The 25125-nt window shown below is 36.9% G+C and overlaps 1 protein-coding gene across 11 annotated transcripts in view; it reads left to right on the top strand.

Moving 5' to 3' along the window:
* The window catches only part of ZNF385B (zinc finger protein 385B), a 382539-nt gene that overhangs the window by 174601 nt on the left and 182813 nt on the right, over positions 1-25125 (top strand). The window contains exon 1 of one of the 11 annotated variants that reach the window (XM_025460357.3): positions 7043-7236. The exons of the other annotated variants lie outside the window; for them this stretch is intronic. Within the exon in view, the coding sequence (XP_025316142.1) occupies positions 7227-7236 (10 nt within the window). The 5' untranslated portion in view covers positions 7043-7226. Of the gene's footprint in view, positions 1-7042; positions 7237-25125 lie in introns of those variants that run through there. 11 annotated transcript variants of the gene reach the window in all.

Genomic DNA, 25125 nt, shown 5'->3' with positions numbered 1-25125 from the left:
GTTTGCAGAGTATCATCACACTTCAAAATTGTCTAACTGGTCCCAAGTTATAGGGTCTCGTCCGTCTCCCTCCAAATATATGCCACAGGCAAACTAAACAGAGCACATTTCTCCCAGCTGACGATCACTCTCAGGGGATTAACAGTTGCAGAGCATTGTGTTGCCCTAAACAAACTCAGCCTCAGAGGACAAGCTGGCTTTACATTAAAATAAGCAAGGTAGAGTGGGTGCCATTTAGGTAGATAGAGATTTTTTTTTTTAATGAAAAGAACAAAAATGATGGCATTTCCAGTTTAACCCTACTAAAAATCTTAACACATCTGAGAATCTATCTTAAGAAAACCTACATGGTATTATTGGAACATCTGCTCTCCAGTATAGGAGGGGAGCAGGTGGTCTGCTAGACTCACTGATGACATAACAATTCCTTGATGTGTCCAGTTGTTCAGGGATTTAATGTGTCTGAACCATGTTAGTTATGTGTCATGATGTTGTTGTGGAAATTTATTCTGATGACATTAGTAAGGAATAGTTTTATTTGGGCCATGTTATAAAGGGTTTCTGGGATCCATATCTTTCCAGCCTGTAAATCATTTCCTTTATATAAGTTAAACAGTTGCATAAAAATGACAGTGGTTAAAAAGATTTAACACCTTGAAAGAAGTCACTAGATATAAGCCTATTTGTGGGCTGGATTTTCTCCCATCTCCTCCCTGCAGGTTCTCTGGGCTCATCTCTATGGATGCAGATAGTACAGGTGAGGAGATTGACTCACTGAGGAGTTGTGGGAATTGATGGCTGAAGTTCCCTATAAATATTGTCTTACCATTATCCTCATTCCCTTTTATCTTGTTTATTTCACACCACTTATATACACTTGCACTGTGACCGTGATCAATGTGAGCCTCCCGTGTGTGTTTAGTCTGTACGCTTGCTCATGTCTGTAACCTTACCAGTTATATCAGAGGATCATTGAGACCCTAAGAAAACTTAAGAATTTAGCATGTTCTCAATATTTACCTACAATAAGGTTTTTAAGTGGGATTATCTAAATTAGCTAATCCTACATCCAGATTTTTATAAACTATATACATGTTCTTTTAAAGAGCCAAATCCCTCTCACTGCCATTTTTGAGATGGATTTTTTTTTTCGGTTTAGTACCAAAAAATGTAAGGATACAGAAAAAAAATAAACCAAAATAAATTTTTCTGTAAACCTGCAATATTAACTTATTTTGGAGTATTTTCTTCTAAACATATTTCTGTAGATATGCACATAGACAAACATTTGTATAGGTATAGAACACGCTTTTCTTACATATATGATCAATTCTACAGGGTTTCCCCTACTTGTTAGATAGTAAACATTTTCCTGTCACTTAATATATTTTATAATATTTCATAATATTGATGCACACATTCCTCTGCTATTGAGCATTTAGGATGTTTCTATATGTTTGTGATTTTACATAATGTAATGAGCATCTTCACTAATACAATTTTAATTCTTACAATTTGTCTTTTCTGGGTCCATTCTGGATTCTCAAACTCAGAACTCATATAACTCCCTAAATGTTTGCTTTATTCAAATATGTGGCAGCCTAGTTAATAGTAATGATCTTTCATCTACAGAGAGCTGTACTTGTAGATAATTGAAAAGCTGATTAGGCTACAATTTTTTCTTCAGCATAATCTCACCAGAAATAATAGTAATTAATGCCTTCAGGTGGTCTTCAGCAAAAACGCAGCACTAAGTATTAAAAATGAATGTCACTAAAAAATTTTACATACATTTTAGACACTGTAAAAACTCTTAAATTAATATATAAGATGTGCTAGAACTTAAAATTAATCATGAGAGAAAAATAATAGTATAATTCAAAGCAAAATAATTACTCACAGATATTTTCATTTTCCCCTGAAGGAAAACAAAAAAATGAAAAACTAAATTTTCTTCTAAAGAAAAAAAAACTTTAAAAACCCACAAAAGGACCACTTGTTTTTTGTGTTCTTTTGAAACATGTTTGTTTAAAAATGATTTATAATTTTCAGGGGCACCTGGGGGCTTCAGTTGGTTAGGTGTCTCTTGATCTCGGATCAGGTTTGATCTCAGGATCATGGGTTGAAGCCTTGCTGTGGGCTCCACACTGGGCATGGAGCCTATTTTAAAAAAAGATTTATATTTTAAATTTCCCCCCAAATATAAAATATTTTATATTCTCTGGCAATCACTAGAAAAAATTTGAGTTTAACCTTGCTGTCTCAATTCACTGGTTACTATGAGGAGGGAGCTAGGGAGGAGCACTGGATTGGAAGATTTGTGACCTTGGGCAATTTACTTATACTCTTAATCTCAGTGTCTACATCTGTGCAATAGCTGTTATGAGAATTTAATGTAAATTACCTAAAAGAGTGCCTGACACATAGCTGACTCTCAGGAAATGCTAGCTCATTTTGCTTCTGTTTTTCTCTCCTGTTTTTAAATGATAATGCAGAGTGTTTCAAGATGTGGATTTTAAAATAATCTCTTTCCTTGAATGAAAGTCATCAACTAAAGCTGTACTAGTAGGTGAATGATTGCCATTTTGCTATAAAATTATAAACCTACAAACAATTTGAGAAACAATAATACATCAAACAGATATGAGATGTTAAAACTCCAAAATTAAGCCATTCTGATGTCCCCAGGTTTACCCTGTTTCTTTACATATAATTAATTGCTCAAAAATAATTAAAATAATGACTTAAATTTATGTAACAATTTATGGTTTCAAATATTGTCATTGAGTTGGTTTGATCCTCACACAAACAACATCCTAGAAGTTCATGGAAGGTAAGTGATTGGCCCAAGGCCAAACTAAACCAATACTAAAGACAGAATAAAAGATAATGTTATTTCTACTTTCAGTTCTATTATCCATTAAGTAAAAAGAGAAAAGGAAAACCAAAACTAAGATGATAGATTATCTAAAAGTTAATGGAGGGGAAAACTTATCAAAACTGTTCTTAAATGGTTTTTAGTGTTAAAAAAATAAAAATTAAAAATAAATGAGCCATGTATGTATCTTAGAAACTAGGAAAAATGAATCAAAATTAATCAAAGAAAGTTAGGAAGCAGACATTAATAAAGACAAAAGCAAGTATGAAAAAAAATCAACAGCTAGTATCATTCTTGAGGGGAAAATCTACTTGAGTAGACACATGCATGACCAACCTGATTAAGGACAAATTAATCGAAGAACAAATATAAAAATCTGAGTTTAACTTCTCAAACATGGCTGCTCATACTGCTTTTCAGAGGAAAGAGAGAGTGGTGATCTGCTCTCCAGTCTTTTTATGAAGTTAGCAGGTACTTAAATATCAAGCACCTGGTAAAGATGCTATATTCCTTTGCTAAGGCCACTGTAACAAGCACCACAGACTGAGTGGTGCAAACGACAAAAACGTATTGTCTCACAGTTTGTGGAACTAGAATTCTGAACTCAAAGTGTTGGCAGGGTAGGTTCCTTCTGAGGACTGTGAGGGAAGGATTTGTTCCTTGCCTCTCTTTGGTCTGTAGATGGCTGTCTTCTCCCTGTGTCTCTCCACATCCTGTTCCCTCTGTACCTATCTATATCCAGATTTCTCATTTTTATAAAGACACCAGTCATATTGGATTAGGGGCCACTCTGATGTCTTCATTGTAGCTCAATCACCTCTTTTAAAGGCCCTACCTCCAAATAAGGTCATATTCTGAGACATTGGGGGGTTTCATGTCCTCAACATTTGAAGTAGTGGGGGGACATAATTCAAACCATCACACATGCCCTTTGTCTTTGATTACTTTGTCATTTGCTTTCATGAGGTTTTCCTAATAAAACTTTGAAAGAGGCCACACCCTCTTATGAAAATTTTTAAACAAATTACATAATTTTGGAGCTGGAATGGGCTATAGAAATCTAATCTAACAATGCCTTTATTCTATTATAGACTAAACAGGCTGAGAGATATTGGGTGACTTTCCAGTCAGTCAATTATATCTGGTTTTCTGGTATGACCTTTTCCAAATTTTTCACACCCCTGGAGGGCTACACGGAATCTCCAGTCAGTACTGGGCTGGTGTTGGAGTCTTTGACTTGGTGATGTGGTATTCCTCCTACGTACTTGTTCTTCCTACTATCATACCTTCCTATTAAGCATGACTTGCTTTGGGCCTAGTCAGATGAGCGCATCCAACCATCGCCCCTGGTGACTTCTCTGCCTTCACATAGGTCCTTTGGAATATTTATGCAGTTTGGTGTTTGGGTTTATAAAAATTCCCGTGGGGATAAACGGAGTTGTCCTTGTATAGTTTCAATCATTAGGCAATACCAAAGACTTATTGTAATTGGTTTGGAATCAAAGATAGTTTTCTTAAGGAATATATTATTACCACTAACATTGAGGAGTCCTCCAGAGCCATTCTTATTAAATTGCTATTTCCTTGAAGGTGAAATGGTCAGTCATTCTCCAACCAAAGCTGTTGATTCAATAGCTCTCAAGGAGTCCTAGACACCTACATTTTTAGCAGGGAATCTTGGTGATTCTTTAGGTAACTTTAACACCACACTTTGAAAACACCAAAAAATCCCACTTTAAATTAACACATTAATCATCAGTTTTTATAGAGCTATTATTAGGAATGATTGCTTCATTTCCCAATAATATCATATTTTATCAAACCTAAGGGTTTTTTTATGTAACTCACATCATTATTCCATGTGTCACTAAGAAAGAAAAAAGTGTCAGTAAACTTTGACACAAAGCCTTAAAGAGAGTTCTCTGGACTTCCGTGAATTATTCACACCAGCAACTCATCACATTCAAATTTCTGTTCAGAGGGATCTGGCAATTTCTTTCCCCTTCAGTTGCATTACTAGGCCTGTGATAGGCAAAACTTTTACATGTACCACATCTTCCACTTGAGGTTACCTTTCTTACATCCTGTAATGCAATAGAATGTTACTTTCCAAGAAGAAAAACTGCAGTTGCTGTCATTCCTCCAATAATGAACATCTGCTTCACTAATAACAAATACATACTTCACACCTGTTTATATGCCATCTTTGTATGCAACAACTTCTATGTCAAATCATACTGTGGCTCTTAAAAAATACAGGTTTAAAAATAATTTTTAAATGGCAGTTAAACTCAATACATGATATCACTCAAAAATTATGTCACTCAGCTGAAGAGACCTTATTAACAGCTATGACCAAGTCCATGCACACTCTGACATTGACAACTACAAGTTGTGAGTGCTGCCTTGTGTATACTTATCATAAGATGTGATTAATTAGACACGGATCTCGACTCAGAGCTGTGAAGATGTGGTGGTAGGGGTGGGGGAGATCTCAGAATCCATGTAATATGGTAATACAACAATTTGCAACGGAGACTATCCTCGTACTAGATGCTAGGGTAACATAATGAGCTAGAGCAGCAGTTCTCAAAGTGTAGTCCTGGGACTAGCGGCATCAGCAGAGCATCACCTGGGAATTTGTTGTAAATTCTCAGGTTCCACCCTAGAGAGTCTGAATCAGAAACTCTGGGAATTGGGCCCAGCAGCCTGTTCTAACAAGACCTCCAGGGATCTCTGAAGCATGCTTAAGTGTGAGAACTACTAGATAAGAATGAATGGAAGTCAAAGGCAGGGAGGGAGGCCTCCCTTCACATTTATAGAGAAATATTTATTAATTTAAACACACACACCTCTTCTTGAAACTTGGTTTACTCAATGTAAGAATTTATATGTGCAATCCTTCAGATGACTACATTCAAATAGATATATTTGATACACAAAAGTCCTTCGTTTTATAATGGCCAAGAAAAACAACAACAACAACAGTCCTTGGTATATTTTATTATTATTATTATCCTTAGCTATCGCCCTCCCTTTTTTCCTCTTAGCTCCAAACTGTCCTAGCTCTAGTCTTTTCCCACCTTCCCTGTATCACATAGATTCAGAAAAATCTGCAATACCAGGATAGTTCAAAATTTTCCCTTTTACACTTTCCTCAAACTCTCTCTTCCTCTCCTTTTCCTGTTTTTAACTTTCACCCTTAACAATAATAGTAGCTAATCCTGTAACAGTTGAATCCCCAAAATAAGGGATAGAGAAATATGTTTGAACAAAAACATCTGTAAAATGTCACTTCAAGTATTTGGATTCAAGGAAGGTACAGTTTAACTGCTGTCCTCTGTTATTATAATATGTAAATGGTAATATGTGTTGTAGGATAACTGAAAAACAGTTGCTATTATATGTAATATTTGGACATGTCATTTCACTTTCTATTTTAGAAAACATAGTCTCAAAAATCACATTCAACTTATTGACTCTAGTGTTATCTGACATGCTGTGTATCCTTCTTTTGGGCTCAGATATGGATTTTTCTCTTTTTAAATTGTTAATACACATCTAGCAGAAAAATAAAAAGAAACGAGATATTCCTTTGTTAAGTGTTCATTGCAATATCCTTATTGGTTTAAAACTGCAAGATTTATTCCCTCAGGAGAAACTGATTTCAGAAATAATTATCTTTGTATTGGAGTCAAACAAATAATCCATTGTGAAACGGAAATCATTTTGGAGGCTCAAGCTCATAACATCAAATAATAAATATATTTGCATTCTGTGATCCTTGATGGGTGATATAACTTTAATCATCAGTCTTCCCTAAAAACGTGCATATTATACAGAGTTTATTTTCTAGCAGAATTTCTTGTTAGTTCGAAGCGAGACGTATTTTAAATTCTTGAGAGGAAAAAAAAAAGGGGAAAAAAGAGGACACTTACATTTTCTAAACAGGATTTCACAAGCTTATTTGCATAAGTTTAAATTTTGTTTCCTTGTGAATTCAGTAGAAAATATTACTGGAATTTTAAAGAAACAGCATAATCGATTCAGAATTTACATCTGCAACCCCAGTGAAGTAACCTAGTTTTCCATCATTTTTTTTGGCTCTGTCGGCTGAGGAGGCAGCAACTGACAGTCCCTGTATTGTTGGTTAGTTTCCACCGAGGTGCACAGTGGGTGAGTGAGTGGAGTCCGTCCAGTACTCCAGCAGGCGGGGGACACAGGAGGAGTTGGTGAGGGCTCACACTATCTGTCACAAAACGTGCAGCAGGTTAACATACTTCTCAGCTCTTCATACCTTTATCGGACAGAAATTACAGACTGGCTCAATTGACGATTGCTAAGAAACATGCTTCTCGGTAAGTAACATAACTTACAAATGGTAGATTTGTTCTAAAGTGGCAGGAAAAAAACGTGTATATATATATATATATATGGATATGTACTTGGCTTAGGCTGTAATTTTCCAGGGTTTCTGCAGATTTTGTACGGTGCTGGGCAATACCATGATCAGTAGTATGTGTCCTACTAGGATTTTAGTTGATGAGGTGTGACAACTTAGCATGATCTTGGACATGTAAATGTAAATTAAAAGGGCAGCATGACCAGCATTGCTGTACTTTTTCTCCTTCCGTTAAGATGAGCATAACATTTGGGGGGTTAATCAGTAGTTGTTATAGACAACAGAGTCTGTGCAGTCTAAATGTTAACATGACTCCGGGGTTTAAAAATATATTGGACTTCCATATGTTGTTAAAGTGCTATGATGTGTCCTCTAAAAGAGAACCATTTCTGCATGATTATTTTATTAATATTTAAAATACATGGAAATGCCTAGATTGCCAGTTTTAAAATTAGTTTCAAGTAGAACATGGAAAAAGTGAAGTGTTAAGCATATTTTAGTAATATTCACAATTATATCTCATATGTTACAAAGTATTTTTAAAGATAGCATTTGCATGCATTCATCTTAATAGAAATCTGACAAAACCTTTCAAAGAAGATCCTATATGGAAAGCTTTCTCACTTTATAGAAGAACATAATTAAATTAGAATTTCACTGGGAGCTACATAAACACTTTAAAAATGCCTCATAGATAAAACGCTTCATTTATTGTCAAGTTAATATTGTGAAACACTGGCTGAATTTTATGCCTTGGATTATTTATTTGGAAAACAAACATTTTCCTACTAGAATATGTCAGTAAGTGCACAATGCATTAAAGAATTTTCCAGTTAATAAGGGCTAAACAAACATCTGAAATTTCTAGGAAATTAAGCGAAAACATCTTTTATTGCAATGGTTCTACTTTGACCAATTGTACACATGATTTCACATGTGAGAACAATTTTAGCCTTTATTTGGAGTTACTTGTTATGTCACTATTTAGGGATGTTTGATATCCCATTTGGGAGATAGTAAACATAACTGTGTTGGTAGTTTAAAAGATAAATTATATTTGTATTTCATTGTCAGCATGTTTAAATAATTTAAATATTAGGTCAGTCTCCACAGAGAAAGCCTAAAATTGATGATGTATTTCGGAGGTCAATTTTTGCTGTAATTTCAAGCCTATTTATTGTTTTTACTTGGTAACAGTATACTGTTATGAAGAAACTGGTCCAGGAATTAGGTGACCAAGTTTGGGTCCTGAGTCCTCAACACTGCCCCTAAATATGGGTTAGCAACTCTGTAAATCCATAAAATTATTTCTTAGACTTTTACTTTATTTTTGCTATTCCATTTCTGCCCTCTTAGTTTTTATTGTCCTGTCATTTTGGTGGTGGTATATACATGTATAAAACAAACAGGAAATTTTAAATAGGGGCTTTTATTTATTTTATTTTAATTCCAGCTAATTACATACAGGGTTATATTAGTTTCAGGTATACAACATCGTGATTCAACAATTCTTTGTATCACCCAGTACTTACCCTGACACTCCTTAGTCCCCATCACCCATTTATCCCATCCCCCCCACCTCCCTTCTGGTAACCATCAGTTTGTTGTCTATAGTTTACAGTATGTTTCTCGGTTTGTCTCTCTCTCTCTTTTTTTTCCTTAGCTCATTTGTTTCTTAAATTCCACATATGAGTGAAATTGTACGGTATTTCTCTTTCTCTGACTTATTTCAGTTAGCATAATACACTCTAGCTCTATCCATGTCCCTGAAAATGGCAAGATTTCATTCTTTTTGATGGCTGAGTAATATTCAGTAATATAAATTCATACCACATTTTCTTTATCCATTCATCTATCAATGGACACTTGGGCTGCTTCCATAATTTAACCATTGTATATAATGCTACAGTAAACATAGGGGTGGATGCATCCCTTTAAATTAGTATTTTTGTGTTCTTTGAGTAAATACCAGTAGTGCAATTACTAGATTGTAGAGTAGTTCTATTTTTAACTTTTTGAGGAACCTCCATCCTGTGTTTCACAGTGGCTGCAGCAGTTTGCATTCCCACCAATAGTGCAAGACGGTTCCTTTTTCTCCTCACCCTCACCAACACTTGTTGTTTCTTGTATTTTTTGTTTTAGAAGGGCCATTCTTTCATATGGGGCCTCTCTTCATATTATAAGGTTCAATGCCATTGATGGAGAATGAGTGATGGAAACAATTTACTATAGTGACCCTGGCCTCTGGAAAGCACACCTGTGCTTTGGTGAAGTAGCCACCATTTTATTTATCATCTGTGAAGGTCCTGATATATATGCATGTTTTTTACAACCTTCAAAGTCAGAAAATCCTTACTAATACCCATCTTGAAAACATTTACAAAAAAAATGGTCTTTCACTTGAAACATCTAAACAGTAGCTTCTCACATGCAAAATTGCAAAAAAAACAAAAACAAAAAAAAATATGTTGCATACCATATCCATTACCTCTCCATTTACCCAAGACTTTTCCATCTGATTGGAAACTAAAATGTTAGACTTGATCCTTTCTATCATTTCACTGAGATAATTTCAACGTGGCTGAGGTTGGAGAGCATGAGCTTCAGATGACAGTTGGAATTGTTCTACTTCTTCCTTCACTTCCGAGTGGTTTCAGGAAAATTGCCCATCCTTTCTAAACTCATTTCCTCCATAAATATGAATACACATGTACATCTCATAGGATTGCTCTAAGGACTGCACAGGTGATATTTATAAATGTAAACTGTGGTACTTGAGTCTTTAAATTGGTGACCTATAAATGGTAGACAATTACTGTCATTGTCTTACTAAATTATCAACTGTTGATTTCTATTAGAATTCACCCTACTTTCTAGGATTGCTGAAACCGTATAGGTTTTATGAAATTATTCACTCCAGTGTTCCAATGAGATGAGTGAATTATTTTCCTGTGTGGATTTAGAGTCAACCAGAGCGAACTCTAAATTATAGTTGTGAGCTATAATTACTTCAATGGTTAAGACCATTTTGGCCTCTGGGAGTGAAAAGTTATATTTTACACTGCATGTGAAAGAAGTATTTGTGAATTCATCTCTGTCTTCTATTCATACCTGGGTTAAAATGAGCCACGGTGTTGAGCCATTTCTTTGGAACATTACATAAACTTACTTGTTCTTGGCCACGTAGCAGTTGGGAATGTACAAACAGGCCTCAAAGGAACCAAACAGCAAATTCTTCACAGGCAGGAAACCCAATATTTACACATTAATCAATAGGGTGATGGTCACTACGGTGGCTTATGACTAAGATTTCTTGTTCATCATGAATGGGAGCTGGCATTTTGAAGTACTTCATGTTAATGCGTTCAACGGGACTAGACTGAAGCAGGGTTGTGCCACAGGCATCCCGGCACCAGAGGCTCTCTGTTCTCCCTCCCCTGCTCTGGTAGGGAGTGCCTGCACATTCTTCTTTTTTTCCTTCAAACTGGTTTTCCTATCTTCTAGCCACACTAAAATGTAAATGGTTTATAGTGCTTCACCAACATTTTCTATGTATTTACATTTTAACGTAATGAAAAACTTCAAGCTAAAAATCTAAAGTCCTAACCCCATATAATTTTAAGTCATAGCAAGTGGGTTGGAAGGTGTTGAAGTAACAAAGAAAAACAGAGAGATACATCCTCTAGATTCTACATTCTCATTGTCCTCCAAGGAGCAAAAATTCATTCTAAAAGGCAAAAAAAAAAAAATCTTAACTCTTCTTATATGTAAAGCACAGAGATACAGATAGTACATAGATAGCTATATGGTATATCTGTGTTATTAGAATTTTGTGGGAGGGGTAAAAAAAAATGTCAAGAAGACCCCGTGGGGTGGGGCGGTGGGAGATAAAGAAAAAAAATGTGTTGAGAAATGCTGCTCTAGATGAGAATTTTAAAGGACTCTCTTAAGCCTGTAGAGTCCAAATTCTACTGAACTGTTGCTGAATGTTTTCAGTATGAAGTAACTTTTGTCCAACTTAGTATTTACATTGAAAATCAGTATTTATGTTCTAAGAAGTCAAATATGCTCACTTGTACCTTTTACTCTTTTTAGTTATAAGAATAAATAAAGAAGAAAGACTTGAGAACAAGAGATACTTGAACCTGAATTCCACTTCCTCTCTTATTTGTTTTGTGACCCTTGGTAGATCACTTACCCTCTTTAAACTTCAGTCCTTTTGTCTTTAGTTTACTTGGGGGGGGAGGTCATAATGTCTACATTGTGGAATTCCAGTATCATAGGTATTAATCAAAATAATGTACATAAAACCTTCTGCACATTGCCTAGTACATAGTAAATGCAAGCCAATTACTAGCTATAATTCTCTGTTCCTTTTTGTGTCACTTACTGTCTTAAAATTATTATAGAAAAAAGATTTAAATTTGGGAGGTGAATATTATGACTCATAAAATACAGAAGTCCCTCTGAGAAAAATATTAATGTTATCCATTAAAAGAAAGATAAATTTCTAGTTTTCCTTTAAGCCAGTGATGATACCTATTGACATAAATCACAAGCAGATAAAATCTGTGGGGTGCCTGGCTAGCTCAGTTGGAAGAGCATGTGAGTCTTCATCTTGGGAGCCCCATGTTGAGTGTAGAGATTGCTAAAGAAAAAAATTTTTAAAAACTTAAATTTTAAAAAAAGATAAAATCTAAATTAAACTGTTTTATTTATTTATTTTTTACTTTTTTATTTATTTATTTATTTTGGTCAGAGGCAATCCTCCGCTAAATTAAACACTTAACATCTATAGTTGCTAATGTAGTCTGTTAAATATAGAATGATTAATTTTTCTGGAAGTTTTGTTGAAATGAGTTTCTTTACATCCTATTCAGCCATAAAGTCATTGTTTTACTTTCCCTAGTACCATGCGAACTCTGTATCCTTTGGAGTTGAGGTCTGTTTGTGACATCACTTTTGCCTGAAATGCCATCATTTTCCTGTCTGTACAGATACTATTTGCTTTTAGATATTCACCAACATGTATGGAATTGTAGGCTAGAGAAATTAATTGAAAGGAAGTAGTGAGAGTCAGCCAGTATTTCAAATTTGAGAATTCAGGTGAAGTGGAGTGAAATTCAGTATTGATACAGCTCTTGAGAATTCATGTAAAATGGAGTGAGTTTCAGTATTGAGATGACTTTGTGGAAGATCATGCTTGTTTTCTTGGAAGAAGTATCTACAATTCTCTCTCTCTCCTTACCTCTCCACAAGTGATTATTCTGCTTTTGTGATAACTATTAAAACTCTAACCTACTAACCTATTCCCTGGTTATTTTTATTTCTTTCACTTTGTGAGATTAATATTCTACAGATGAAAATCCAATGGAGAAGGAAGAGTGCTTTCATTGTAAGGATTGGAATGTGCAAAGCAGAATGACGAACTCTGAAATGCATGGTATCCCTCCTTGCCTTTTCAGCTTATCTTCTTCTTAAGTAATTTGTCTTGTCAGCAATGTTTCCATTTTTCTGTGATAGAAGTCCTTTAATAACAAATAACCATGTAGTAGTGTTCTCCACACCAGAGTCTGGCTTTATAACTATTGGCTTTGACAGCAGAAAATAAGAGTTTGAGGAGCAGGATTAAGAGAATGCTATAGATAGGCAACATGTTTATCCAGTAGAAATTGTCCCCAAATAGTAGAATTCAGAAAGCACCAAAGATGGCAGTTATTTAAGACTTGTCCTAGCTTTCCAGGGAGCTGAGAGAACACAATTTCACAAGGTAGACAGATATCACATTTCAAAAACATATGAGAAATCAAAGAACCTCATTTGGAATAAAATATATTGGCTCAGATTCTGTCTCCATATGCTTCAAACATCATACTCCAAGAGGGTTTTGGAAGAAGTTTTGACTTTAAAAAGTCATTAGACTGCAAAGTTGGATTAAGAATACATACGTACTAAATGACACCCTGGAAGTTCTGGTGCACACGAGGTATTCTCTAACCCATACAGAATCGTCTCACATCTACTTGCTGGCATTCCAGCAGAAGAATTTGAGGGTTTTCAAGACAGTAGGAGGCAAATGTTTCAGCAAAAATGGCAGGATTTGTAAGACAGCCCCTTTGAGGACTGACCAGTGAAACAGTTTCCCCAAACCTAGAAGTCTAAAAGTATCATCCCTAAAAGGTTAGAATAATCTTCACATAACTTCTAACCACAGCATGAGACGGAATTAATATGGTATTTTTTCATCTTCTCTATTTCACTCAGGACAGCCAAAGTGACTTACACAAAATGTCTCATCTAGGAAAGTTGGAATTAGAACCCAATCCATTATTTCTTTCTGTTCGTTCACTATGCTTCCCTCTGTTCCAGATAGGGTGAGCAAGAGGTCTGGCGCAGGTGCTAGGCTGCTATAGACCTGTGCTAGGAAGTCATGTAATGCCCCTTACTCCATCCCTTAATTTTGTTTGCATCTCGAGGTCACTAAGTATAAGATCTTCCTATGTAGTCTACTTGAAAATCGGTGGAGTTAGACCCATGATCTTTTTCTGTTAAAACTTTTTTTGCTTCCTCTCAATCATGTGCATTTCTCTGTTTCATTTTACAGAAATGTTTCAACATAATTTAGAGAAGCATCACCAATTAATTTTCATCTGTTTAGAAAGATTAAAGTGGCCTTGACTCATGTGGGGAAGTCACTAGCCAGTCTGTATTTGTTCACCACCCTGGGTATTATTGAAACAAGAAAACACTTGACGCTGCTGGGCCCATATTATCTTTGTTAGCACTTTTTTACCACGCACTCTCTTGAGCCTTGTTGGGCACTTTCATGTAGTAGGAAGAAATAGAAATGGATTGGTTTGATAATTAACTTGTGCCTGACATATTGTTTTTAAGTCTCATACAAAGTAAGAAGGACCTGACTGTTCTATGGTGGATCAAACAGCTTGATTGAAGGCATAATCAACTGGGTTTTCCAAAGAATTTAATAAGGGACCTGTTTGCAGAGATGTAGTAAGGTTAAAGGGAGTCAGCAATAGATGTCAAGGTTCTTATTGACCAACCATAAACTCTCCCGTTCCTGAGGGAGAAGGGGGTGGCAGTTAATAGAGGTGTCTAAGTTTGGTGAGAGCTGAAATTGGAGGCTGAAAGGGAGACTACTCAACAGAAGTTGTTACCCTAAAAAGATGTCATTGACAGATGCAGGCAATGAGGGAGACTGAAAGAAATATTCCAATTTCTCTGTTCTTCCCATACAGAAGGGGCAAAAAGTAGAGCAAGGATCTAGAAGCAAACAGAGAAGAACCAGCATACAGGGTCTCCTGACCTCATTTCAAATGAGGTATTTAATTTGAACAATAACGGATGGGAAGTGTTCCTTTAGTGCATCATATCCCTTGGTAGGTTCTAGATGTTGTTCTAATGTTCTAGATACTGTTCTGGATATTGATTGGCTTTTAAAATTTTATATTAACTTGGAATCTTTTATGCAAATGTGAATTGTTGAACTGTGTAGTGGTAATGCACACAGTCTAGTGAAGGATTGGGATCTGTTTGCTCCTAAAAGAAATGATTCCTACTTGTCATGCTTCTGCATTTTTGACCGTGCTTTTTTATGGTCTTCTGCTATTCTGTCTCGGCTGGCAGATGACACAGCCCTCCATGTCTATAGCTACTCTGGCTTCTAGTCTTGGATTCAACTATTTTCATTTTTTCTGTTCATTTAGAAAAGACAAAACTACATCACCGTAGTCATTTGTGCGACACATTTTGTATTGAGCATCTATTCTGCTCAGTAAAGGTCCTAAGGATATTGAGGTGAGCAAAGCAGGAAAGCCTCCTGCTCTATGTCTCAGTTTTTTTCTAACTCTTTGAGACCTCAGGGATTCTCTTAAGAATATTTAGGGGCACCTGGATATTGCACATGGTTGAGCACCTGACTCTTGGTCTTGGCTCCGATGATGATCTCGAGGTCATCGGATCAAACCCCGACTCAGACTCCACATCCAGCACAGAGTCTACTTGGGACTCTCTCTCCCTCTCCCTCTGTCCCTACTCCTCCACATACTCTCAAGAAGGTAAATAAATCTTTAAAAAAAATGAATATTTACTCTTCTGATGCTTTTTTGAGGGGTAGGGGTGAGGGTGGGAAGAGGTACATTTTCTGGTGCTTAGCTGAATTCTGAACTGTCAAGGTTACCAAATTAATATGTGAGGTATTTATGGTATTCTACGTAGCATCATTGTTGTCAGTCATTCAAAAAATTATTCCTGAGTATTTACGGTATACTTGTACATGAAGCAATCGAGAAATTAATAAAATATCTTAGTGTTTAGGGTACTGCACACTTAGTTCGGAAGCAGATATGCAAATAACAACAAAGGCTGAGTGTCAAGGGCTATGGATCTAGCAAATGATTCCGTTGTTTTGGGCGTGGGTGACTATAAGAGTTACAGTAATAACCATAACACCGAATTTCCTGGCTGCTCAGGCGAGCCGCTTAAAACCTCACTGTTAGTAATGTAATGTGTTGTTTTTATTTAAGAGGAATCCCATAAGTACTGACTCGTAAAAGTAGCGTTTCCCAGAATCCACTGGCACAGACTCTTCAACTCTTTCAAACACACATGAAACAGTTCCAGGCTCAGTGTTAGCCCTGAGGATGAATGACATGATTCTCAATTAGGGGATTCAGTAGGAACTATGGTTTTAGAGATCATTGAACATGTACTTTATACCAGTAGTGTAGACCTGGACTCTGGAAAAATACCAGAACTATGAAAATTGAAACCACATGATCATGAAAATGTTGTCCTAATCGTGATTGGCATTATTTATATATTTGAACAGCTATAACTATGGACTCTGTAACTACTTAGAAAGTCACAGCCCTTGTCCTATTTCCAAATCTATGCCTTCAAATGCTTTGTGTAGGCCAGAGTTGGCTGATCCCTAACATGTTGAAAGGGAAGCTCAATAACCTTAGTTTTAATCTAAGATTGAGACTTTTCTCTGGCATTACAGTTTTGGCATGCCCAATGAGGCTTTATTTTTCTAAACAATGAAAAGAAACACTCCTATGGAATGTATTTTTTATATCTTCCTGGCTCTCTTTTCCCTAATCTTTTTTCCCAAGAAGAAATGTCCCCGATAAAGAAAAGGGAAACTAATATTCGCTACTTTCCATGAGGCAGATAATCTTTAGGTTTCTCCACAATATTCCCAGTGATAGGGGTCACATCTTAGCCCCTGTTTTACCCTCAGCCCATACGTGTGGTTTCATGCTGTAAGGTTAGCACTCAGGGACCTAGGAGGCCTCTACAGAGCAATATTCGCATCTTCTCTTGCCAACTTACAGGTCATATTTGCAGTTCTCATTAAAAAAAAAAAAAAAACAGTCTTAAGAGACTGTCTTATTAGAATTTGAGTTATTTATTTATTATTTATTGTGGTAAAAGAGGTTGAGGCATTTATGTGCTGTATAATAGAGTGTGTCTATGAGGCTGGAAAAAGTAAAAACTAATTTTTATACTGTGTATTAGCTATATTTTATAATATTCTGTTTGGTATACTTTTTCTTCAGCCTCCAGACACATTCTAGGTAAAGTACTTCAAAATGCAAAGCAATATGTCCAATTAGTAATCGAAAAAAAACCAAATATCTTACTTTCTCTTTTTTTTCCCAGACTTTTTTGGACACTGTTATTATATTTATTCAGTAACTTTTTTTTTTCCAGACTAACCATTAAATGAATTGCTTTACATTTAGAGATTCTTTATCTGAAAACGCATTAAGGAACAGTTTATCCCTACAAATGCCAAATCGTTATATTGTATACCTGAAACTGATATAATATATTGTATGTCAATTATATATCAGTAAAAATAGCTTATCCTATGTTAGTTATCTAACTTTTCAGACAACTTGTATCATTTGACCCTTTTGCCAGATTGTCTTCAAATAGTAAAAAAATCTTGGGAGAAAACACGCACTCTGAAGATATTAAAGTCAGAATTATTTAAACAAGTCAGTGTCTTTATTCTATATTTTCAATTAAATTAACGCATGTCTTTGTGTTTTCATCCTTGAGTAATGTCAATGACAAAGGGGAATCAATGGGCATTGTTTCCAAATGTTTGCCATTTTGATACTGATGATAACTATTATGCTGCTTTTTTGCCTTAATCAATTCTTACCTTGTATCAGGGTATGACTGTATCAATTGTCTAGTAGATTTAATGCCCCTTAGCTGTCTAATAAGACAGGGAAAGGGTTAGCTATCAGTCAGCCAAGTCTTGTGCTGTGACACATTGATCCAAAGAAAATTCATAATGTTGTGTAGATAACCACAAAAGACTTTTGTGTCTTGGTTTCTCACCTTCCCACCTTATTGATTGGCTTTTCTTCTACTTCTGATAAAGGCAATGAATTATCCACTGTGTATGGAATCAACGTGAGTTACTGATATAGCCAAATGACTGAAAAAGGCACGGTGCCACTGTCGAAATGACGGCTTGTTACGGGATTCCTTTTTCAACAATACACCCCACAGCCTGTGTACCAAGTCCAAGCATGAAAGATATCATGTTATCCTTTCAGCATTCAATACTATCTATTCCTTGGGCATTTATTTATCTTCAGGCACCCCTTATCTTGAATAACGTCTGTCACCTTCTCTCACATCTGCTCATTTTTGGTGTTTGTCCCTGAATATAGAAACCCTATGTATCAAGCAAAAATTCTCTTAGACCAGTGTCCTAAACATGGGGCATTGGTATAATGGAGCTAAATGGGAATCACAATTTATTTCTTTCTCTCATACTTCAAACACGCTCTCTTCCTCAAAAACATATTACGTACACACAGTCTTTCCAAGTGAAATCTCTCACTCTACTTTTTTAGTCTTCTAGAGTCTTCAGAGAAACCTTGTTTCTTTGAGTATAGTCTATATATGACAGACGTGACAATATACACAGGTCTTCTATTTCTCAAAAAGAAAAAAAAAGGATGAAATGATACAGTTGTGAAATGGTTTGTGTGTATGAGTTACCGGCTCATGCATTTATTCAACCATATGTAATTGTTGCCTCCTATGTACCAGGCTCCATGCCAAGCCCTGGGTCTCCAGGGGTGATATTTCTTTTCTTCTACCCTAGCAAAGTGGAGAGGAAGGAAATAGATATTATGATCAGAATTATGTTGTACATTTTTACGTAGTACTGATTTTATTTTATTAAGCTGAGCCTTAAACTTTTCAAACCAAAGCATACCATGGGAGAACTTAAAAATCTAGAAAGATATGTAATGGAAAGCAAAATTTTTCTTTCCTCTCTCCCGAACCCTTACCCCCTCATTCCTCAAAACAAAACAAAACAAAACAAAAAACTAAAAACCTTTGCTGGTAGATCTTGTGCTTTGTTTCTGAGTAGAGCAGAACAAAACAAAAACTAAAACCAAATACACATACGTATATACGTATTTGCAGGCACACAAGTAGTATTGTATGTATGATATATTCTGTACCTTAATATTTTCACTTAGTACTTTATTGGGTGTATCTTGGGACTTTTCCATAGAAGGACTTACATATTTATCTTCTTTTTTAAGAGATATTTAAAAAAATGTAAACAGAATCAAAGGTATAGAAAATGTGTGATATTATAATTCAAGAACATTTATTTTCTGAGTGAGTTATCCTATTGGCTAGGAATATCTTGCTATTTATTTTTTACGAACAAGCTGTATCCTTAGAATACAATGATCAGAATTGGGAATTAACATAGATGCATTTCTACCTCTCCTTTTCAGACACCATTGGGGTTTTAGCAGTTGTCTCAATAGTTAAGGGATCTATTTTTAGTAAAGCTATTCACTTCAAAATCTTTCATTTCATTTAGTTATGTCTATGTAGTACTTGGAAAGGTTTGTTGGTGGTTTCGGTTTTGGTTTTGATTTAATTTTCATAATCTTGACTCTTGAAAATTACAGGCCAATTTGGATTTTTTTAAAGGTCCCTCTTGATTAACTTTAGGTCATGAATCTCAGACGGGAGTAATAGGGAATCAATGCTATGTTCCTTTGATTGAGTTCCTCCAGGTATCAGGTGATTTTAATTTCCCTTATTAGTGATGATGTTCACTTCGATCTCTTTATAAAGTTAGTGTTTTCCCAGCTTTCCTACCATGGAATGACTCTTTTCTTTCCCCTTTACAACTAGGAAGGATTTTGTAGGGTGGCACTTTGAAACCATAAAACTATCCTATTCTTCATAAGATTCCCCATTGGTTTACTTCTATCTGTATAGATCACGGTTCCTATTTTGTGTATTGACTTATAGTCCCTATAGTAATCATCATTTATTTTGATGTGTAAATTGTCCCAGTCTAGGCCATAAGGACTCTCTCAAGCTGACTCATGTGTCCTTATGACCCAGGAGACTCCCTACTTTCTGAATACCTCCTTGCTCTGTGGCACCGTAAGATATTTCAGGTTTATCTTGTCCTTGCCTTACATCAGCCCTGATTTCAGCCTTTTCTCCCCGAGTCCTGGTTCTTTAGGTGGATGGTATTTAGAAACCAAGACCTGGGTGACAGATATGCTCACTGTGTCTGGGGATGTTGTTGCTATCAAGCCCTCTCAGCGAACAGAGCATATGTATGACTGTACATGCACACACATACAAACACATACATGTTTACATTTATTTTTATATCTCCCTTTCTCTGTTTGTAACTGACTTCTCCACAGTAAGAAACTGGCAGTCATTATTATTATTATTATTATTATTATTATTATTATTATTTAGGATTTGTTTATTTGAGAGAGAGAGACACACACACACACACACAGAGAAAGAGAGACTGGGGAGGGGAGGGAAGGGGGAAAGAGAGTCTCAAGCCGACTCCGTGCTGAGCTCAGAGCCCCACTTGGGCTCTGTCTCACGATCCTGAGACCACAACTGGAGCTGGAACTGAGTCAGGCACTTAACCAACTGTGCCACCCAGGTGCCCCAATTATTTTTTAATATATCTACATATTTGATCAATTCTGTTGTGACCAACCTCCCATTGCTACTAACCACCTTTTCCCTATACAAATGCTTCCCTCACCCGACCTAGGCTCTGATACACCACGGGGCTGCCAGCAACCTCACCCCCAGTCTGCTCCACCACGTGAAAGTCCTCCCCACCCCACCCGTTCCCCAAGAGCCCATTTGCAGGCTGAGCCCCCTGCCCCATTGTAGTGGCACTGTTTGCCCCACCCAGGCTGCGAAACTAGGTTCTGGGCTGCTCCCATATAGGATCACTTTCATTACCCTACTGGGGCTTTGACTCCCCATACTGGACAATCCTCTGCCAAGGACACCTTGCTAACCTATTCTCTTCTGACACCCTGTTCTGAATCACCAAGTTTCCTCCTTCTCACTCATGCAGACTACACCTTGTTTTACCCAATCCAATAATTTTAGAAAAAAATTATTCAAGGTGAAGAGTGAATTTTACAAAATTATTATCTGCCAGTATTTTAACGTGAATGACTATAGAGCAGAAATAAAAATATGATCACTAATTGTTTTAATTAATAGCTTAGCTTAGACCACTTCTCTTTTCGAGTCTCTGCCTTAACCCTCCCCACCCACACACACATCCCAGCTGTGATCACTGCTGCTGTTAGCAATCACTTTGGCTCTTTAATGTAGATAGTCTCTAAGTTATGAGGTTTATATGAACACTCTATATACCTAAACATCCTCTTCTGGTTTCCTCCATCCCTGGGATCTCCTCGGTTATATACCTACTCTTTCTTGTGTCTGGGACAGCTGCTAATGGAAGGAAGCCTTACTTCAATACTACAGCCACTAAAACAGGAGATTATGGCTCTCTGATCACCTTTTGCTAATTTGGACCTCCGTGATCTCTAAGTCTTAAGACTTAACTATATGGTATGAAGGCCTGGAGCCAGAGGGCTCTACACAGCTCTGGGTATCTCCAGGCTGGGAGCTTCAGGTTGGACATGGTTTGACTTGGCTTTAAGATTAAAGGAGCTTTAGGGTCCTGCACAGACATTTCTTCAAAGAAGACATACAAAGCCAACAGGGACATGAAAAGATGCTCAACATCACTACTCATTAAGGAAATATATATTAAAGCCTCAATGAGCTGTCACTCCACACCTGTTAGAATGGCCATCATCAAAAAGACAAGAGATAAATACTAGCATGGATGAGGAGAAAAGTGAACCCTTGTGCATTTTGATGGGATTGTATATTGGTGCAGCCACTATGGAAAACAGTATGGAGGACCCTCAAAAAATTAAAAATAGAATTACCATATCCAGTAATTTCACTTTTGGGAATATATCCAAAGAAAACATACTCAAAAAGGTATCTGCACCCCATCCCCACATTTATAGCAACATCATTTAGGGTAGACCAAACACAGAAACAACTTAAGAAGTCAAAAGGTACAAACTTGGGGATCCCTGGGTGGCTCAGCGGTTTGGCACCTGCCTTCGGCCCAGGGCGTGATCCTGGAATCCTGGGATTGAGTCCCACATCGGGCTCCCTGCTTGGAGCCTGCTTCTCCCTCTGCCTCTGTCTCTGCTTCTCTCTGTGTCTCTCATGGATAAATAAATAAAATCTTTTTAAAAAAAGGTACAAACTTCCAGCTATAAGATACATGAGACTAGAGAGATAATGTACAGCATGACGACTAGGGCTAACATTGCTGTATGATCTACAGGAAAGTTGTTAAGAGAGTAAATCCTCTGAGTTCTCATCACAAGGAGAAAACTTTTTTTCCTTTTTTCTATTCATTGTATTTATATAAGATTGATGTGAGCTGAACTACTGTGGCAATCATTTCACAATATGTAAATCAAGCCATCATGCTATACAGCTTAAACTTATACAGTGATGTATGTCAGCTATCTCTCAACAAAACTGGGGAGAAGATAAGGTAACAGCGTCTATGATGGAAATATACTTGAGGGTTCTTTAAAATAAATGCATTCTGTTGAGAAAAATATACATAAAGTCATCTGGGGAGAAACCAATAAATACAGATTCTAAGAATTGAGAAAACAAAAAGGTGTTTTCTTACACACACACACACAGGGAAAGAAAGAAAAGCACTTTGGGGCCCAGGGAATTTGAGGATTCTAGGCTATTTACATTGACAACTTCAGCCATATTACAGTGTCCTGGGCTTTTGTGTGATAACTGGGAAACCTAGTCAGTTTTCTCTGGGGATTCCAACTATAGTAGAAATTCACAGCTGTTTAGTGTTCTATTCACATATAGATAAAATGTAATAAGGGAAATTTGAATTTCTGGATGCTAGGATGAGTTCGTGTCAGCCTGACCTGGAGGGCAGGCAGTCTGTCTCTGTCTAAAAGTCAAAGCTATGACATCTGACACTGGCAACTGAAAAAAAAAATGTTTGTATGAAATTTTAATCCCTAAAAGTTTTCTGCTTCTAGATTATAGCTCTGCTTATAGCTATGGTTATATGTTAAAATAGTATATACATTTGTGGCACACCTCTTTGAAATCTTCTCCCCAAAGGAAGACATTCCTGGCTATCCTAATAAAATGTTAGAATGATAACAAGTGAACTCAATACGTTTTACCTACTAACCAACCTTATTATAATCTGTTTTATGTGTGACATTTGAACGAGGAGCATATTTTGTCATGCATTCATGTCACAAATTGCAGATTGTGATTTTCTTCTGGCACAGTAATGTAGATTTCATTACACTTGCTCCAGTGCCAAGCCCACAGGTTCAAGTGTCTTGGGGTGTCACAGGGAGCAAGTCAGGGAGATTTATTATTGGGTCCTGGGTTGAGGACTCAGACTATAAGCAGCTGTTCACTTATCCATCCATTTCTTCAGTGGATATTTATTGAGCACTTCTTGTGCTCAACACACTGTGTAGTGTGTAACAGGACACAGAGTGGACTATAACATTGGGTTTATGTGTTTAAAGGACCACTCTAGTAGCCTGTGGAGGATGGAATACAGGAGAGGCTGCAAACGTAGGAGAGCAGGCCGGAAAAAATGCAGTGTTGAGGAGCAAGATCCTGATGTGAGGTGAAGGCAGTGGGACAGACCAGATAGAATAGATTAGACCCAAAGTGGTTCTTAAACTCCAAGGGTTGTGATTCCCTTTGATAATCAAATGAAAACCTATGGTCTCCTCTATAGAGAGAAAATGCATGCAGGTGAGCATGTATACAAGTACACTTTCACAAGGTCCCCTTTAGGAAGGTGGGCCCCAGGCCTGGCCCTACAGGTCTCCAGGGACACATGTCCAGGAGTGCTGAGCTGCTGGACTTCAAGACGAGAGAGCACCTGTCAAGCTGGGCTGATAAGGAAGATCTATAGAAGAGGTGTGACTTGAGGTAGGACTTACAGGAAGAGGGGGTTTCAACAGGTCCGGGTGGGGAAGCCACCCGGTGGCTTCAGGTGGCCTTAGCAAGTCTTCCAGGCTTTTGGCAGTTTGTGGATCTTCGTGGATTGTTTGAGGAGCCATAAAGCTTGAGTTTCCTTTTTTTTTTTTTTTTTTAAATGCTTTAAATCGCTCCTCAAGTTTTATTTTTTTTTATTTTTTTTTATTTATTTATGATAGTCACAGAGAGAGAGAGGCAGAGACACAGACAGAGGGAGAAGCAGGCTCCATGCACTGGGAGCCTGATGTGGGATTCGATCCCGGGTCTCCAGGATCGCGCCCTGGGCCAAAGGCAGGCGCCAAACCGCTGCGCCACCCAGGGATCCCATAAAGCTTGAGTTTTAAGAGTAACTGCTACTCAGGGACTATCGTAAAAGTCCTCCTCTCATGTGATGGTGCATTTTGCCTGATACACAAACCTCAGTTCTTGTTATTATTAGATACATCAAAATACTCTAAAGACAGTAATTCGTGCTCGTGTTTCCCCAGATTGATAGAGGGTTATTTGACAGTGATGGCTTTTCTGTATCAGCAGCCCAAGAATTAGGAACGAAAACCAGGTAAGAACAAGCCCTGAAAAAATTTAGCATTTCCCAACCATATTGTCAGAGTTTCTCCTTTGTAAGATTGGGTGTCACAATACACGTCTCCTAGAAGTTGTCCCAGCTGCTATGCTGAGCCACAGTGTTGTCAGATGGTTCTCTCATTTGCTCTGTAAATCTAATGAAGTGCTAATGTGGAGTGCAACCATAGTATTTTAATGTTTTTCACCAATTTTTCTACCATTAAAATTCTGACATCTCATTCTCTGCCAGGAATTACATACAAGGGTGACCCTGCCTCAAATGAAGCCATCCCCTTGCCAGTAAATAATAATGAGAAACTATAGTACATTTTTTTACACCTTTAAAAAAGTTCATAACAAACTTTAAACAAATTTATGTGGTCTGTAAAATGTAACAGAGTATACAAAAATGGGACTTTTAAGTCAGGAAGTTTAGATATAGTGAGATCCTGTTACCATTTCAAACACATTAAGAGAGGGAAGATGCCAAAAAGGATGATTTTGGGGAAAACAGGAGGAGAGCTGGGGTATTATAGAATTCATGAATCATAAGCCCATCATCTGATGGGCTTAGACTTCCTTCAGGTTTTATTTAAGTCTAATGTCCCAATCCTATCACCCGCAATCCGAGAAATGATAAGAATACAAAGTTGCCAAAATTACCTTTGGAGAATTTGACATCTTGATTTAAATTTTCACAACGAGAGTAAATCTTTGACCAGAAATTGTTTGGAATAGAAAGTTCTCTGAAAGTGAGTTTAAAAAGATTTGTGGCTTACAGGATATAGGATAAAAGTCAGTTTTCCTGTCGCATCTATTTTTGGTAAAT

The sequence above is a fragment of the Canis lupus genome, chromosome 36 (genome assembly GCF_003254725.2).
Source record: "Canis lupus dingo isolate Sandy chromosome 36, ASM325472v2, whole genome shotgun sequence".
Lineage (NCBI taxonomy): Eukaryota > Metazoa > Chordata > Mammalia > Carnivora > Canidae > Canis > Canis lupus.
Note: the sequence above shows the minus strand (reverse complement) of the source record. Positions and strands in the feature narration are given on the sequence as shown.